The sequence below is a fragment of the Doryrhamphus excisus genome, chromosome 3 (assembly GCF_030265055.1).
Source record: "Doryrhamphus excisus isolate RoL2022-K1 chromosome 3, RoL_Dexc_1.0, whole genome shotgun sequence".
In the NCBI taxonomy this organism is placed as follows: Eukaryota; Metazoa; Chordata; class Actinopteri; order Syngnathiformes; family Syngnathidae; genus Doryrhamphus; species Doryrhamphus excisus.
In genome coordinates this window covers 7,600,611-7,618,401 of record NC_080468.1, presented here as the reverse complement: position 1 = coordinate 7,618,401, position 17,791 = coordinate 7,600,611, and the positions used below count along the sequence as shown (strand labels likewise).

General features: G+C 40.6%; 1 protein-coding gene across 5 annotated transcripts in view; it reads left to right on the top strand.

Annotated features, from left to right (window-relative positions):
- The window catches only part of camsap2b (calmodulin regulated spectrin-associated protein family, member 2b), a 37,548-nt gene that overhangs the window by 12,647 nt on the left and 7,110 nt on the right, over positions 1-17,791 (top strand). For 3 of the 5 annotated variants that reach the window (XM_058066851.1, XM_058066850.1, XM_058066853.1), the window contains 13 exons: positions 2,802-2,984; positions 4,301-4,384; positions 9,175-9,207; positions 9,836-9,977; positions 10,467-10,606; positions 13,808-13,898; positions 13,994-14,089; positions 14,806-14,875; positions 14,962-15,243; positions 16,019-16,736; positions 16,808-16,954; positions 17,014-17,239; positions 17,478-17,661. In XM_058066851.1, the coding sequence (XP_057922834.1) occupies positions 2,802-2,984; positions 4,301-4,384; positions 9,175-9,207; positions 9,836-9,977; positions 10,467-10,606; positions 13,808-13,898; positions 13,994-14,089; positions 14,806-14,875; positions 14,962-15,243; positions 16,019-16,736; positions 16,808-16,954; positions 17,014-17,239; positions 17,478-17,661 (2,396 nt within the window). The remainder of the gene's footprint in view (positions 1-2,801; positions 2,985-4,300; positions 4,385-9,174; positions 9,208-9,835; positions 9,978-10,466; positions 10,607-13,807; positions 13,899-13,993; positions 14,090-14,805; positions 14,876-14,961; positions 15,244-16,018; positions 16,737-16,807; positions 16,955-17,013; positions 17,240-17,477; positions 17,662-17,791) is intronic. The other 2 variants (XM_058066854.1, XM_058066852.1) reach the window with 1 other exon arrangement.

The following is a 17,791-nucleotide window of genomic DNA, read 5'->3' as shown; positions in this document are numbered from 1 at the left end:
TGATTGTCATGTTTACATCATGGGGCTATTATACAGTTTATAAAATGCGGGGTGGGCCACACCCCTTTATCTTAATTCCTTAAATCACCAAGACATTATGAATATTTTCATGCTTATAACTTTGAGTGAACAATTTGGGCAAGTTCTGTTTCCATCGCATTGCTAACACCGACGACAAGCCTATCAAACACTTTTGAGATATACAGTAAATAGAACAGAGAATATGAGGCAACAGTCTCATGGCTATATAAATGGGAAAAGGTCTGAGGTTTTATGACCTGTGCTAGTCTATATAGTGTAGATCTACAGCAGGGGTCTCAAACTCAATTTACCTGGGGGCCACTGGAGGTAGGGTCTGGGCGAGGCTGGGCCGCATCAGGTTTTCCAAAAAAAACCAACGCATTTATTAAAAACAGAAAAATATACAAACTTTTTCAGTGCTTTGGTTCCGATTTCCTACAATAAAAGCTCTGATAAAACATTCCACTGTTCTCAAATATCTTAATTGTTATTTTTCTGCACAAAATAAGATGAAAAATAAATAAACAAATCAAGAATAAAGAAAAGCAATCAATCTGTAATAAATAAATACATATAATATTAATAATAAAACAGCAAATAATAAAAACTTAAGAAACCACATATAGTTGGTGGGTAGACAAATTATTTTTTTCAGATTAAAATGAACAAAGCATTATTAGAGCCCTGTAGACATGACAAAACACGACTATAGTCACATTTATACTCTTTTTATTTACAACATATTGCGCAACTGCAGGGTCTTGAGACACATGCTAACTCACAAACTAGAGAGCTAGCGACCTAAACGGTAGCCTTCAAGTTATTTCCTCTCAACTTAAATAGCCAAAAACTTACCACTTCCACACGGATAGGGAGGATAACTATTAACAGTTATTTAACCTTTAACATGAACATTAATCAAACGTAATCATTTTTTCTGGGTACATGATACCATACAGCATCCAGGGGCCTCAAACTAGTGTCCTGCGGGCCACATTTGGCCCGCGGGCCGCGTGTCTGATCTACAGTTTGTTTTTAATGAGTATATTTCTGCAGCAGAGTACTTGGTGAGCATCACAATTTTCCTCTCAGATCAATTATTTGCTGCTGACATCAGGTTTTGGTGTCCTGTATCACAATTCTGGACGGGTTTGCTTCCAAAGGATCTATTTTTTCTGTGCACGGCGTCTGTTTAGACTGGCAGATGAGCACGTGCAGTCAAGCACCATTGCAGTCATTGCTTTTGCGGGGGAATTACACCAAGAGAACCGGCGCTGGTAGGACGAGGTCTTGTGAGTCATGCAGTAACTGGCTTGAGATGTTTGTTCAATGTCCAGTATTTTTGAGTGGACCTGAAGCGTGACAGGAAGGGGAAGTGGAGGTCTAATGGCCCGCCTGACCAGGCCTGGCCTGGCGTTAGATTAGAAAGGCCAGCAGAAATGTCAAGCTTTGTGTAAAGTAGGTGTTGATGGCTAATAGAAGCACACACATTGGGTGAATGGCTCCAAGTGAGCTCATCTGGTGCTATGTAAAAGCAGCCTTTTGAAAGTGGTTTTAAATGTCACAAGGGAAGAAGGCGTGGAATGGTGGGCATATTCCACAAAAAAGCTAGAGTGGAATTGATTGAAGCAGAGACGCGCACAAGCTAACAAGGAACACATGCAGAAGTTTGCTTCTTCAGGCTAAGTAAGCACAGAAGAAGCCAAGAGAAGAGCAGACAAGGATGCTATAGTTTGAAAAGGGTTGCTAGGTTTCGATTGAAAGGGTACCTACAGTATTATTCTCATTTTTGGTATTTGTATTGTATTGAGTATTTTCAATAGAGCAGCTGAACACAATAACCTGCACAGAACGCTTTATAGATCTTCCAGAATCTGCACCTATTCCAGCTGTATTTCTTTGGCTTTCCAAAATGGTCTGTTTTAATTTATTCCACCCATGGCTCGCCTCCACTGCTGTCATTGGTCACACTCCAAAGCGTTCCCGGGGACTTCCAGACTACTGCCAAACCCCACTTTCTAATTTTGTCGGTTGATAATAAATTAATAAACCCTTTGGAGAGTAACTTGAAAAGTGGTTAGGAGCTACTTAAAGAGCTAGCCTTAAAGCTCCAGCCTTAAAGGGCCAGCCTTAAAGGGCTAGCACAGACAATCTTGACATCTGTAGTGGAAATGTGGTCATTACACGTTTTTTGTGGGACTACTACATTTCCCCCCCCACTTCATTCATTCATTAATTCATTCATTTTCTACCGCTTTTCCTCACGAGGGTCGCGGGGGTGCTGGAGCCTATCCCAGCTGTCTTCAGGCGAGAGGCGGGGTACACCCTGGACTGGTGGCCAGCCAATCACAGGGCACAAATAGACAAACAACCATTCACACTCACATTCATACCTATGGACAATTTGGAGTCACCAATTAACCTAGCATGGTTTTGGAATGTGGGAGGAAACCCACGCATGCACGGGGAGAACAAAGAGCAAACTCCACACAGAGATGGCCGAGGGTGGAATTGAACCCTGGTCTCCTAGCTGTGAGGTCTGCACGCTAACCACTAGTCCACCGTGCCGCCTCTCCAAATGTTATTAAAGCTTAAATAAATCAAGTTATGTATAATTAAGTTTCAGCTGCCTATCTCCAGTTATCACCTGCTTCCAATAACCCCCCGTCTTTTAAGGTAAACAAAGTGGGGATTAGTCTTACATTCAGGTCAATCTAGTATTATTGTCTTTATTTAGTTTTGATACATTTGCAAAGTTCTCCTGCTGTATGTTTTCACAGAGTTCCCATATGGCGCTAATAGACACGCTGATGATGGCGTATACGGTGGAGATGATGAGTATGGAGAGGGTGATGTCCTGCATTAACAGACATTGTTCTACCGGGCCGTCTCACAGTGATGATACTCACTTCCAGGAGCTGCCTTATGACACGGAGGATGCAATCACCACATGGATCAATAAGGTACATATTTCTGACACTTCTGTGGCCTTTGGGTAAACAAAATCAGCAATCAAATCCTCATACCGCAGCTTTTAAGTCTAATATGTTTGCTTGAGCTCAAACTTAATCGTGTCGGAGAGATTAAGGAACTTCCCACACTACTATACTTCCCCAGGCTCAGATATTTAAGCTTCAAGTAGGTAGTAGTCATCTTGCTGAGTACATCCTCAGCAGCACTGTCGTACCCTGCTGGAGAAGCTCATATGCTTTCTCTTCACATTTGTTAGCCAAAGGCAAAAAAAAACATAAACAGGACTTATTTGAAGACATGAAAACACATGGTGGATTGTTTCTGTTTATGAGAAATTTGGTTTAATGCAGGGATCTCAAACTCAATTTACTTGGGGGCCACTGGAGCTAGGGTCTGGGCAAGGCTGGGCCGCATCAGGTTTTCCAAAAAAAAAAAAACAACACATTTATTAAAAATAGAAAAATATACAAACTTTTTCAGTGCTTTGGTTCCGTTTTTCTACAAGAAACGCTCTGATAAAACATTCCACTGTTCTCAAATATCTTAATTTTTATTTTTCTGCACAAAATAAAATGAAAAATAAATAAACAAATCACGTATAAAGAAAATCAATCAATCAGTCATAAATAAATATAATAATAATAATAAATCGGCAAATAATAAAAACTTAAGAAACCACAAATAGTTGGTGGGTAGACAAATTATTTTTTTTCAGATTAAAATGAACAAAGCATTATTAGAGCCCTGTAGACATGACAAAACACGACTATAGTCACATTTATACTCTTTTTATTTACAACATATTGCGCAACTGCAGGGTCTTGAGACACATGCTAACTCGCAAACTAGAGAGCTAGCGACCTAAACGGTAGCCTTCAAGTTATTAACTTAAATAGCCAAAAACTTACCACTTCCACACGGATAGGGAGGATAACTATTAACAGTTATTTAACCTTTAACATGAACATTAATCAAACGTAATAATTTTTTCTGGGTACATGATACCATACAGCATCCATATCAAACTTGCGCGGGCCGCACTAACATTAAACTTTCATATCAAGGCGGGGGCCTCAAACTAGGGCTGCGTGTTTGAGACCACTGGTTTAATGTCTATGTTGAATCACTGTTTATGCAGAACCTTTTAAGACTATAAATGCAGTAACTGTATACATTAAAGGAAAATACCAGGGTTTTATATTAGGTTCTAGTAACATTTAACATCTGGGGTTAAAGATGTTCCCTTCTTTCATTAGTTCTGCTCACTCAACACGAACTTTATTATGCTATCTCTGTCACTCCTCAGGTAAATGAACATCTGAGGGACATTCTTGTTGAAGAGCAGAAGCTCAGAGAAGTTTCCCACCAAGAATCAAACACAATATCCAAGGTAAGACCACAAAAAAAGTTATGGTAAATTCTTGCAATTTTTCAACTGGTCATTTTGATCAGTAGTATATAGAACTTGGTGGCAAGTGAATGCTGAGGTGATTATTTCCAGTTCCATCCCAGGCTTTGTCAGACTTTCATGAGTTTTACACCGAAAAGCTGCTGAATGCCGACAAGTACATGATACTTCAAATGCAGCTACAGTTTTCCAAGGCTGTGCATAATTTGCGTCCACGTAAACAGTCCTGCAAGTGCACACAGACCTTCCCAACACAATCAGTTACACACCAGCTGCAGACAAATGTTGGCAAAGGCAGCAGCATTTCTTGCTGCAGGGTGAAAAGAGGACATAGGGGGAGAAGAAGAGATACGAGGGTCAGAGTGCCAAGGGAGAACAATCTGGGAGACAGGCAGAGGGATGCTCAGTCATCTGGGGCAAAAAGAGCGAGCCGAGCCTTGTGGTTATGTAAGAAGCATATGACACAACAAGCACGTGGAGAGGCAAACGCATGTTGTCTTGTAGTCAGACAGTGTAGTACTGCATCACAGACACTCATTGTACTCAATTGGAATTATTACTACATTGGAGTGAACTAGTCATGGGAATACAACCCTAACATTTAAGCAACTATTTTTTATAACAGTAACAATATACCTTCTAAAGCAGGGGTCTCAAACACGTGGCCCGCGGGCCAGATGTGGCCCGCAGGACATTAGTTTGAGGCCCCCACCTTGATATGAAAGTTTAATGTTAGTGCGTCCCGCCCAAGTTTGATATAGATGCTGTATGGTATCATGTACCCAGAAAAAATTATTACGTTTGATTAATGTTCATGTTAAAGGTTAAATAACTGTTAATAGTTATCCTCCCTATCCATGTGGAAGTGGTAAGTTTTTGGCTATTTAAGTTTAAAGGAAATAACTTGAAGGCTACCGTTTAGGTCGCTAGCTCTCTAGTTTGCGAGTTAGCATGTGTCTCAAGACCCTGCAGTTGCGCAATATGTTGTAAATAAAAAGAGTATGAATGTGACTATAGTCGTGTTTTGTCATGTCTACAGGGCTTTAATAATGCTTTGTTAATTTTAATCTGAAAAAAATAATTTGTCTACCCACCAACTATATGTGGTTTCTTAAGTTTATATTATTTGCCGTTTTATTATTATTATTATAATATTTATTTATTACTGATTGATTTTCTTTATTCTTGATTTGTTTATTTATTTTCCATCTTATTTTGTGCAGAAAAATCAAAATTAAGATATTTGAGAACAGTGGAATGTTTTATCAGAGCTTTTATTGTAGAAAATCGGAACCAAAGCACAGAAAAAGTTTGTATATTATATATATATATATATATATATACGTATATATATATATATATATATATACACTACCGTTCAAAAGTTTGGGGTTGTTAATTTGTTGAGGTAATCTGGAGAAATTTCACCCCACACTTCTAGAAGCACCTCCCACAAGTTGGATTGGCTGGATGGGCACTTCTTGCGTACCATACGGTCAAGCTGCTCCCACAACAGCTCAATGGGGTTTAGATCTGGTGACTGCGCTGGCCACTCCATTACAGATAGAATACCAGCTGCCTGCTTCTTCTCTAAATAGTTCTTGCACAATTTGGAGGTGTGTTTTGGGTCATTGTCCTGTTGTAGGATGAAATTGGCTCCAATCAAGCGCTGTCCACAGGGTATGGCATGGCGTTGCAAAATGGAGTGATAGCCTTCCTTATTCAAAATCCCTTTTACCTTGAACAAATCTCCCACCTTACCAGCACCAAAGCAACCCCAGACCATCACGTTACCCCCACCTTGCTTGACAGATGGTGTCAGGCACTCTTCCAGCATCTTTTCAGTTGTTCTGCGTCTCACAAATGTTCTTCTGTGTGATCCAAACACCTCAAACTTTGATTCGTCCGTCCATAACACTTTTTTCCAATCTTCCTCTGTCCAATGTCTGTGTTCTTTTGCCCATATTAATCTTTTTCTTTTATTGGCCAGTCTCAGATATGGTTTTTTCTTTGCCACTCTGCCCTGAAGGCCAGCATCCCGGAGTCGCCTCTTCACTGTAGATGTTGACACTGGCGTTTTGCGGGTACTATTTAATGAAGCTGTCAGTTGAGGACCTGTGAGGCGTCTATTTCTCAAACTAGAGACTCTAATGTACTTATCTTCTTGCTTAGATGTGCAGCGGGGCCTCCCACTTCTCTTTCTACTCTGGTTAGAGCCTGTTTGTGCTGTTCTCTGAAGGGAGTAGTACACACCGTTGTAGGAAATCTTCAGTTTCTTGGCAATTTCTTGCATGGAATAGCCTTCATTTCTAAGAACAAGAATAGACTGTCGAGTTTCACATGAAAGTTCTCTTTTTCTGGTCATTTTGAGCGTTTAATCGACCCCACAAACGTGATGCTCCAGATACTCAATCTGCTCAAAGGAAGGTCAGTTTCATAGAGTCTCTAACCAGCTAAACTGTTTTCAGCTGTGCCAACATGATTGCACAAGGGTTTTCTAATCATCCATTAGCCTTTTGACGCAATGAGCAAACACATTGTACCATTAGAACACTGGAGTGATAGTTGCTGGAAATAGGCCTCTATACACCTATGTAGATATTACACTAAAAACCAGACATTTGCAGCTAGAATAGTCATTTACCACATTAACAATGTATAGAGTGTATTTCTGATTAGTTTAAAGTTATCTTCGTTGAAAAAAACAGTGCTTTTCTTAAAAAAATAAGGAAATTTCTAAGTGACCCCAAACTTTTGAACGGTAGTGTATATATGTGTGTTTTTAAGAAAATAATAAATAAATAAATACATTATTTTTAATACAAAATTAATTTTTTTGGGGGGGGAGGGGGGACCTGATGCGGCCCAGCCTTGCCCAGACCCTAGCTCCAGTGGCCCCCAGGTAAATTGAGTTTGAGACCCCTGTTCTAAAGGTTCAATGCTATCAAGAGTAAATGTTGATATATGTGATTTAGAGCTGTCTGTGTACTGCTTGTATAGCAGTATAGATTTACTGTCCACTGAAAGGCCTCAACACACAGCCTTTATTGTGTAAATATTGGGTAACACAAGTGAGTACCAAAATTATTGTGACTTGCCGACAGTCAAGCATGGCGGTGGGACAGTCATGGTCTGGGGCTGCATGAGTGGCGACCACACTGGGGAGCTGTGGTGCAGAGAAAGTTTCATTTTTATGGGATTGTCCCTTGAGTAATATAATAGTTGGTGAAATGTGATGGGTGTACTGGTATTGTGTTCTGGTTGTCCCTGATATGGAATTAACAGTTCTGAGGCCTGAAGCGTTTCACAAGATGCCAATTTTTTCCATCCACAGTATGAGTGCCATAACACTAGCTATTTATAATTTTGTAATTATTTATTTATTTTTATTGGGACACCACATCAGAGATAGCCTTATAAAATGTTGTTGTGGTTCATTCCAAAGGTATACGATGAGGTTGACATCATCTTTGTCCAAGTCAATCCTGTCCAAGCAGGCCTTGCCTTCTGCACAGGTCGCTTTTTGGATAGACTATAGAAAAACGCTAAACTATCGAAAGAATATAAATTTTTTTTGTATTGTCACCCAATACTACACATTATTTGTCAGGTTAACTTAGTTTCTTGAAAATGCATGTTACAATGAGGGCTCTTTTTGAGTTTCTTTCTGCACTGGGAGCAAGAACAGACGTCTATTCATTGAGTTGAGGAGACAATTTCACACACACGCACATGTACACACACACACACCCTGATGGAGGAGCACAAGACACTTTATCTATTCTGGGATTGTGTGAATAATTATAAGCGGCGGTCTTATGACTAATTGCTCTGCACATATGTGGGTGGAGATTGTGTCAGAATGTTTTATCCTAATGTTCATTCAAGTTTGATTATCGTTATGTGGTTGAGTACAGCCTATTATTAGTAAAAAAAAAAAAAAAAAAGATAATATTAAGCAAAGTTTTGATATAATTGGTCATTAATCCAATAAATTAATCATTTTCAAGTGTAAAAGTGACTTAATGAACTAAACATACAAACAAACTACTAAACACATACAAAACATACAGAAAATGCATTGAAAGACGTGGTATGTAGTATTCTACACTGGTCACTTGGTGTCAGCAATGTTACATTTATGAAACCGGAGGAAGTACCGCTAGTAAAAAAAAAAAGAAACAAGGAACTCTCCCAATGCTAACACGTGTCAGTCTATTTTGTTTAATACGAAAGTTAAGGTGACTATAGGGGTGTTAAATCATGTCTAAAAGGCTCTAAAACAGGTTTTCGATGTTCTGGCTACAAAAATATTTCATTTATAAATACGGAGTCGAAATTCACGGAAATTCACGGAAATTCACTTATCACAGTTTGGTCTTGAGCTAATTAACCGCGATAAACTGCAGTTTGCGGGAAAATAACTTGTGTTCATCGTCTTTCTTTGTGCATATCTGCAATGCTAACACATGTGAGTCTATTTTATGTCTTATTTTGTATTATTATGTCTGCTATTTTGTTTAATACGAATGTTAAGGTGACTATAGGGGTGTTAAATCATGTCTATAAGGCTCTAAAACAGGTTTTCGATGCTCTGGCTACAAAAATATTTCATTTATAATGTTCATAGTCTTTCTTTGTGCATATCTGCAATACTCAACTGAATCGTATACACTGCAAAAATATTGTACATGTAAATGAGCTGTTTAAGCTTGTTGTTGGCCCTAATGTCCCTCTCTCCTGTTGTTGTCCAATCATCCTTCACCATCAAGTCTCCCAGCAAATGGTATTGGAGACTTGTACCTGTAAGTCCATCCAATCATCCAATCAGAATTCTCCCCAAAACCTGTATCTAACCGCAATCCCATCACCCTTCCATCACCAGTCCCCTCCTTTGCATGTCGCCTTGAAACCAAGCCCCCCCCACTTCCATACAGTCAGACACAGAATCGACAGTGTGACTAGTTTTCTTTGACAGTCAGGACTGGGAATGTAATTAAATTGTCTTGTACAATGCAAGCGTGACTCCTCTATGTTTCTGGCTAAACTGGGAGTTTGACTGCCTTTAATACACATGTAGTAATGTCTCTGCGGCTTTAACTGGCCCGTAGAGAGTCTTACAGGATATCTGCAGCAAGCAAGCCTGTTATTAAGCTCAATGTTGTCGACTACAGAGCCACAGTCGTTGCGATGACACTGGGTTGTATTGTACATGCAGACTACTGCACTGGGTAACAGGAATTTTAAAACAATAACATGTTATGATAATAGTTGCAGAGTTGCATGATTATTTTATCCCTATTGGGCTTGCAAACCTGTGCTTCCCTCCCCTAGTTTGTGTGCATGCAGATGCAAAAAACATCTGGTACAGTATATAACAAGGAAGATAACACATATAGTAATGTGATGATGTCTTTGTTGCCTTGGTTTCAGGCCCGTTACAGAAGGGAGCATGTCCAGCAGAGGATTGCACCCTTGCTACCCCTGGTGGAGAACTTGCTGAAGGACAACACTGACGGCTGCGCCCTGGCTGCTCTGCTACATTTCTACTGCCCACAGGCTGTTAGATTAGAAGGTAGGGAGGATAAATTTGTGGTTTTACTGCACTGAAACAAATTGACAGAGAAACTGTATCGACCAAAAAAAAAAAAAAACGCCCCTCAGTTACCTTAAAGGCGAGTGAATAAGGAAAAACACATTTTTCTCTGCACCCTCGTTTCTAAAAATCCTGGGTGCTGATTGGTCATGATGGCTATTTCAAAGATAAACAACTCAAGCTTCAACACTCGGAAAGCACACACATGTAGACCAGATGTGGAAGTGGGATACATTTCTCCAAGGTGTATTTGCTGACAGTATGATACAGTGAAACAATAATACTTACATTGTAATACATTTTCCTGATTACATATTTGTCATACATTCCTTCTTCAATACCACATTGCTACTGACTACACAGGAAAGCATTTATTGTCCCGTCTAAACATGGCCTTATCTCCTATTTCTTCTTCCTGTCGACTCCCTTCCTCGTGTCTACACTTGACCCCGCCCCTGGGCCGAGCAGATATCTGCCTGAAGGAGACCATGTCACTGGCTGACAGTCTGTACAACCTCCAGCTGGTGCAGGACTTCTGCAGGAGCAACTTGAACCACTGCTGCCACTTCAGCCTGGAGGACATGCTGTATGCACACGCATCCATAAAGGTAGGAGAGCAATCCGAAAGGCATCTCCACAAAGGTTTGGAGCAAAGGGAAGAAGAAGGAATTTTAGACATACATCTTTCATATTTATTACAAACTAATCTGCAAGCAACTAGACATGTAAAATCTGGGTTTACATTTATTTTACTACAGTTTTGATTGATATTTTTTGTGTGGAATTTTGGCAGGAAAAGTGTATTGTATACTTTTTGATGAGATCGAATATAATACATGTGCATTGTGTATAAATTTCCTTTATGCTTTTCAAAAGATAATAGTAATGGGTATAACTATACAAAAACAGCTTTGCACACGTCAACCATAATAATACATATTAAATATTGTCATTTATATGCATGTATAGTCATAAAAAAAGTAAAAATTTGTATTTAGTATTTGATGTTCCACACAAGGGGGCGGCACGGCGGTCGAGTGGTTAGCACGCAGACCTCACAGCTAGGAGACAAAGGTTCAATTCCACCCTCGGCCATCTCTGTGTGGAGTTTGCATGTTCTCCCCATGCATGCGTGGGTTTTCTCCGGGTACTCCGGTTTCCTCCCATATTCCAAAAACATGCTAGGTTAATTAGCCACTCCAAATTGTCCATAGGTATGAATGTGAGTGTGAATGGTTGTTTGTCTATATGTGCCCTGTGATTGGCTGGCAACCAGTCCAGGGTGTACCCCGCCTCTCGCCCGAAGACAGCTGGGATAGGCTCCAGCACCTCCACGACCCTCGTGAGGAAAAAGCGATAGAAAATAAATGAATGAATGAATGTTCCACACAAAAACCATAATTTAGTTGTATTAAATGCATATGGAAGATGCAAGGCAGTCCTGGTTTTATAATGTGTTTGCAGCTGAAAGGCATTGAAGAAGTTATTTTGGAGACCAAGGACAGACACAGCAGGATATGACAAAAAGGACAAAATGAGTCATGCAAGGAAAAACTTAAGTATGTGTTGGAGGCTTGTTGTTATGGACCCTTTTTCACTAGAGCTACGAGCTAGTATTACAGCACCCCTAGACAAAATGAATGTGACAGAGTGTGTGTGTGAACGGGTGCATCCATAGAACACATGCTAACGGGCTACTCACATCGAAGACAGACCCCCGCAGTCCTAGCTTGTCGCTGCCTGCCTCACTTGTTCTCTTTGTCCTCGTGCATTTGTACAATAACAACAAACTCGGGAGCTTTGCAAATGACACAAGCAGTGATTGTGGCAAATGTAAGCCAAGTAGAGTGCAGGAGGATTTCTGTGGCATCTTGAAAGTAAGTACTGCAATGCTTTAGTGGGTAAACAGTGTGGGGACAAACATTGAGATTCCAGGCACATTCACAGCTGACTGAAACATCACTATTGTGATCTTGCCAAAAGCTTATTTTGTTTGTCTTGCATTTCACTCTGGTGGTAACAAATCAGCACCAAAACAGAGATTTATGCAACATAGGTTGTTTGGTTTTGCAACTTTTTATATGTAGTAATGGCATGCGACTGTCTTTATAGACCGGGAGACAAAATGCTGCCTTCGTGTATGGACTAATTATCCAAGCTGCTGAATGAATAGAGGACTGGCTTCTGGCTTGGCAATACAAGTACTACCATAAACCACCTGATGTACACTGACAATCTAGTGATTTTCCGTCCATACAGCGCTGGTCTACAGCAGTTGTTAAGGATTTGCTTGCAGTATGGCTTGGACTTTGATGTAAAATAGAGTTTAAATACAGTCTGTCGGACAACATTCTCAGAGTCTGTGATTAGATGAAATACTGGGGCCACCACATATCCACTGACCTGTCAGGTGATGTATCAGTGTTGCACGAGCTAACATGCTTGTTTGTATGTCCTCTATGTGCTTAGTAACTGTTAAAAGGGGACCTATTGTGCTTCTTCCATGTTTCTGACCTATAAATGTAGTTAGAATGTTGTATTCTTATGTTAAACAATGTCAAAGTTTCAGATAATGAGGTTTGTGCGTTTGGAAGTGAGCCCTGAAAGACGTTTGGGGTGGCTCAAAACGCTCTGTTTCAAAAGGCGTCGTAAAAACATGTCCTTTGTGATGTCACAGAGGGGTGGAATTCCTTATATAGGCGTGTCTTTTAGCCGGATATGCCCTTTCCCGAGCTCAGCTCCTCTGTTTATTTGCTAGCAAAGCCACAGTTGTTTACAATTCCTAACAACACCACTATCAGGCACAAGTGGTTTGGTCTGATTCCCTACCGGCAAAAGAAATTGATTTTAATCTGTCAACGGCATTTCACACTGGACTGTTTAATGAACATGGTCCAGTATGCAGCTGTAGTAGCCGAATAGAAAAATACAGCTGAATACAGCTGAGTAGGTGCAAGATATAGAAATAGGAATCCAACTCAATACAAAGGGCCGAAAAATTATCATAATAAGTCCCCTTTAAAAAGTACCTTTTAAAGCATATTGAATAGTACTCATATGGACTGTATACTGGCCACTTGTGGAGGCATTATAGAAAAAGCAGTATGAATAAATTTCAGGTGGCGTACAATGATGGTATGAAGTGCTCGACTGGACTACTGCCTGTCATCCTATGCTACTGTGCTACAGAACCTGACATACAGATGTATTTGCAAGCTAACACGCTATTTAAATAACATTATATATACTCTGACCAATCCTGTACAAAGCTAGTTCAGGTTCCTTTCTAGTTTGTGGAAACACTGACGCCTTACCTTATATAGCAATTGATAACCATCTGCATCTAGCATTATTCGGGACTGAGCAAACATACATAAAACCAGGATTTATAAAAAAAATGAAAGACCAATTTTTCTTGTAAAAGATAATCTCGACAGCTCCACATAGGCTTCCATGCATTTGACACAAAATCTCATGCATTATGCATCCATCTGTGCATGTATTTAGTTCTTTTAGTTCTAAGTTCTTTTCAGATGCTGTTTTTCTACAGATGTTAGGAGGAACAAGCCAGATAATGAAACATGTTCAGATTTTCCAGTACACGTGTTCTTGCTTCTTGTCCAGTTACTTAGCAACACGGGCTAAGACCTAATAGATCAGTCAAATGTCTTGTAGAGCAGTGTGATAATCCAGCATCCTTAAACATGACGACAAAGAGGCGCAATCTAAATAATAAGCAATAATAATATTGGAAATTACTTTTCATGCTGGCATTGTTATTAAATGTGTGCAACTTTGTGTTTTTACAGAGTAACTACCTGGTATTCCTGGCTGAGCTTTTCTGGTGGTTCGAAGTGGTGAAACCTTCATTTGTACAGCCTAGAGTCTTTGACCCGAATGGTATGGTGTGCAAATTAAAAAATTGATAACAATATCAGTATGCTCTTTGTTCATTTGGCACAGCAACTAACTGTGAACTCTCCATCTCTCTGCAGCCTGTGAGGTTGTAACATCCTGCAAAAAGATGGCGCCTGTGTCCAAGCAGACTTATGTAGACTGCAATGACAGCCCAAAAGACATCATTGACGAAGGTAACTGTTTGATTTTAATTAGTAATGGTAAATGTAAATTATTACAGACATCATATTTTATACTACAGTAAACCTCGGATATATCGGATTCAATTGTTCCCACTGGTTTTGTCCGATATAAGCGAAATCCGTTATTTGCGTGTTCCGGAAAATGTCCGTATATATATATATACGGTATATGCGTAAATCGGATTTTATCCGTTATAAAAAGGCACTTCCTTGACTATGTTTCCAATGTATGTACCTGGACGCCCAGGCAACGCTGCAAACGCTGCAAATGACGTCGTATAGCGGCCTGTCACTATTCGGCGAATCGGAGCGCCACGATGCGGCCATCCGATATATGCGAGGGAAATTTAATGGAAATGCATTGGAACGGGACTGGAGATTTTGTCCGAAATAGGCCAAATCCGTTATAAAAAATCCAATATATGCAATGAATTTTTATTGGAAATGCATTACAGAAAAATCGGTTCTTTTTTATCTGTCCGTTGTGAGTGAATTTCCGATATATCCGAGTCCGATATATCCGAGGTTTACTGTACTTTTTATGTACTTGCTGTACCATTCAATGAATGTTGTTCTGTATGCATGACTCCCCCTAGTGGCTGATGGTCACAGCGCAGCTTGTGTGGTTTTATGCTGCTATTTACATCCTGATCATATTATATAATATTTAACATTGAAAAACATTTTATTCTTCTTTTCTGAATTAGGTATAATGAAGAGATCTACCTCCATGTCCTTTGTGGATGGTTGCGCTGGGACTTGGCCACAAGAGAGACGGTTCGTTCTTATAATTGGATTTATAATTAACTGTTTTATTTCTAATTTATTGTTTTTTTTCACTAACATCTTTCTTCCGCCGTCAGCTCTTCCACGCGGGGAATATCCTTTGAGATTCCTCTGGATGGAGACGCCACAGTGCCACCATGTGAGGTTCCCTCTCTCTGTGGTATGACCCGCTCCGCCAGCAGCGATGGCCTCAGCTTCAAAGTTCACTATGCACCTCGAGGAGGAATGAAGCGCCACGTGTCCCTTGCGCCTGTCAGCATAAACGGACAGAGCAGACACATTCTTGAGGAGGATGAGGACTTCACCCCCCGCAGACCCCTGGGCAGGAACAACACGTTTTCCATCAAGAACCAAAGCAGGTAAAAATACATTGCGTGTGTAATCAACTAAAGTTCAGTGTGAAAATTTTGGAATTAAAAAAAAATATATTTTTAAAATGATGAATATCTGAACTCCTGTTTCTATGCTAGTGTCAAATTGAGATTGATCTTGTGAGATTTCATGACACAAAATCTCATGACAACCCTACCTGCAAACCAACAAAACGATCCAAAATATATTAATTATTGATCATACTGTTTTGTGGTTGACAACCACCCATTATTAGTAAAGAAACTATGCATCTTTAAACAATTTTTTATGTAATTTTGCTTCGATAACACATTTTCAAACATAAAAATGGCTAAAAGAAATACCTAAGGCATTCAGAAGATGCATACAAAGACATAATATTTCTATGTAATTCAACATAATTCTAAAAATACGAATCAAAATAATAAAACTCAGCTCCGAACCCCCGACGTCAATCGCTGTCTTCCACACGTCCACAATACATTTATTGCGAACACATGTCTGAGTTACTGTATGTCTTAAATTGCTTATTTTGGCTGATTATATCGACTATATTAGGCAATATGAGTGTAAAGGTGACTATCGCAGTGTTATTTTATTTCTAGCTCTAATAATGTTAAAAACTATATTTAGAAGGTCGTAAAGAGGTTTTCCATGCTCTAACTGCACAAATATTGCATTTATAAATAAGGAATCCTATTTAGCAGAAATGGAAGCAATTGAAATATTGCTCTACTGTCTTAGCACCTAAAGCTTTAATGTGCCATCTGCCCTACCCCACAGATATCCCAATGGAGTCCTCCCAGACAGTGACCACAACCCTCCCAATCACAATGGTGGCCACAGTGGCCAAACCAGCCCCTCAACCCCTCCAAGCATTGAAGAGGCACTAAAGATTATCCATGACACAGAAAGACCCCATGCCAGCCTCGGCTTGGGAAACAGAGAACATGGATTCTTTCTCCATGATGCACAACCTTCAGGACCTCGGGGGGCCTGGGGTCAAGGAGACGACCCGGATGCAGTTAAAGCCCGGTTCAATGACCATGACCCTAATTCTGTGTCGACTGATGACGTTGACACGGGCATCCATGTGAGGACAGAGGACATCCAAAGCTTGGATGAGGACTCTTCCCTTCGAGACTATTCAGATATAGACCCAGACTGCGAGGCTATGACTCGCTCATGTCCTCTGCCTGACAGGGAGAGGAACTCGGAAGGAAGACGTAAAGGGGTGGGTGAATCTAACCCCGACTCAGGCAGTGGCAGAGGGGATGGAGAGGACAGGAGCAGCCCCTGTCCCAGTTCGGCACCCACACTGCCCAGATCTCACACTATGAGCCCCGCTTCATCGTCTGGGGGTTCCGCAGGTGGTATGGTGCGGATGACAAGTTTTGCCGAACAGAAGTTCAGGAAGCTGGAAGGAAGGAGCAGTGGAGGAACTACACCAGAGACTTCAGATGTCAACACAAAACACCCAGCAAGAAGCATTTATTCACAGGTTTGGGAATATCTTCATCATCCCATTGGTGTCGCTTCAGTTAATATCATTGTTGTTTTTTTTAATTCTAGATCATTACACCTCCTTTACCAATCACCTCACCCTCTCCTGCCACACCTTCTCCCCGAGACCCTTCTCATTTGATAGCCTCAGAGATGATCCAGCTGCGGATGAAGCTTGAGGAGAAGCGCAGAGCCATCGAAGCCCAGAAGAAGAAGGTAACAAAATGAAGAAAAGTAGTCTAAATTGCACAGCCCTCACACCATCATCTTTGTAGGTGGAGGAAGCGTTCACGCGCCATCGGCAGAAGATGGGGAGAACAGCCTTTCTGAATGTAGTAAGAAGAAAAGGAGTGACTAGCCCACTCAGTCCCAGCTCAGGAGGAGCGCCTTCGAAACAGCCGCTAACGCCCTCAAAGGAAACCAGCCAGGGCAGCATGGAAAGGGCGGAGAGATGCAAGCCTGATGGGGCTGCTCCCAAATCTCCTTGTGAAGATGGCGGAGGTAGACAAACAAGTATTAAGCTACACAAATAACACAAATAAAAGGCAGTATTGCTTAGAACAAAGTCTCAAAGACAAGTTGTCTTATAGTCAGGAGATTTATACTTACAAACCAGAAGGTGGAAGATGCTTTCAATCAATATATTATTAAGGATAAAAGAAAAACCTCTTGAATTAGATCACATTATATTGTGCAGGTGGACCCAATGTTATTTTCAAACTAATTTCCTGTGATACAGGTATGACCCCCGGGGAAACTGACCTTGCGGAATACACTCGCTCCATCGAGAGGCTGAACACATCACTCGGCTTCCTGCAGACTGAGATGCAGAGATTGGCTCAGCAACAGGAGAGGATCATGGCGATGAGGGACCAACAGCAACAAGCATGGGTCATTCCCCCTCCTGCTCCATCTCCACACAGGTAGGTCCAATATTCTGCACCGAAGGGGACATCATTACTGAATTAGACTTTTTTTAAATCTTTGGTCCGGACCAGAGACCCTAAGTGTGAATGCAGGCTAAATCTTACCCTAAGCTGTGTGTTTTCCCTA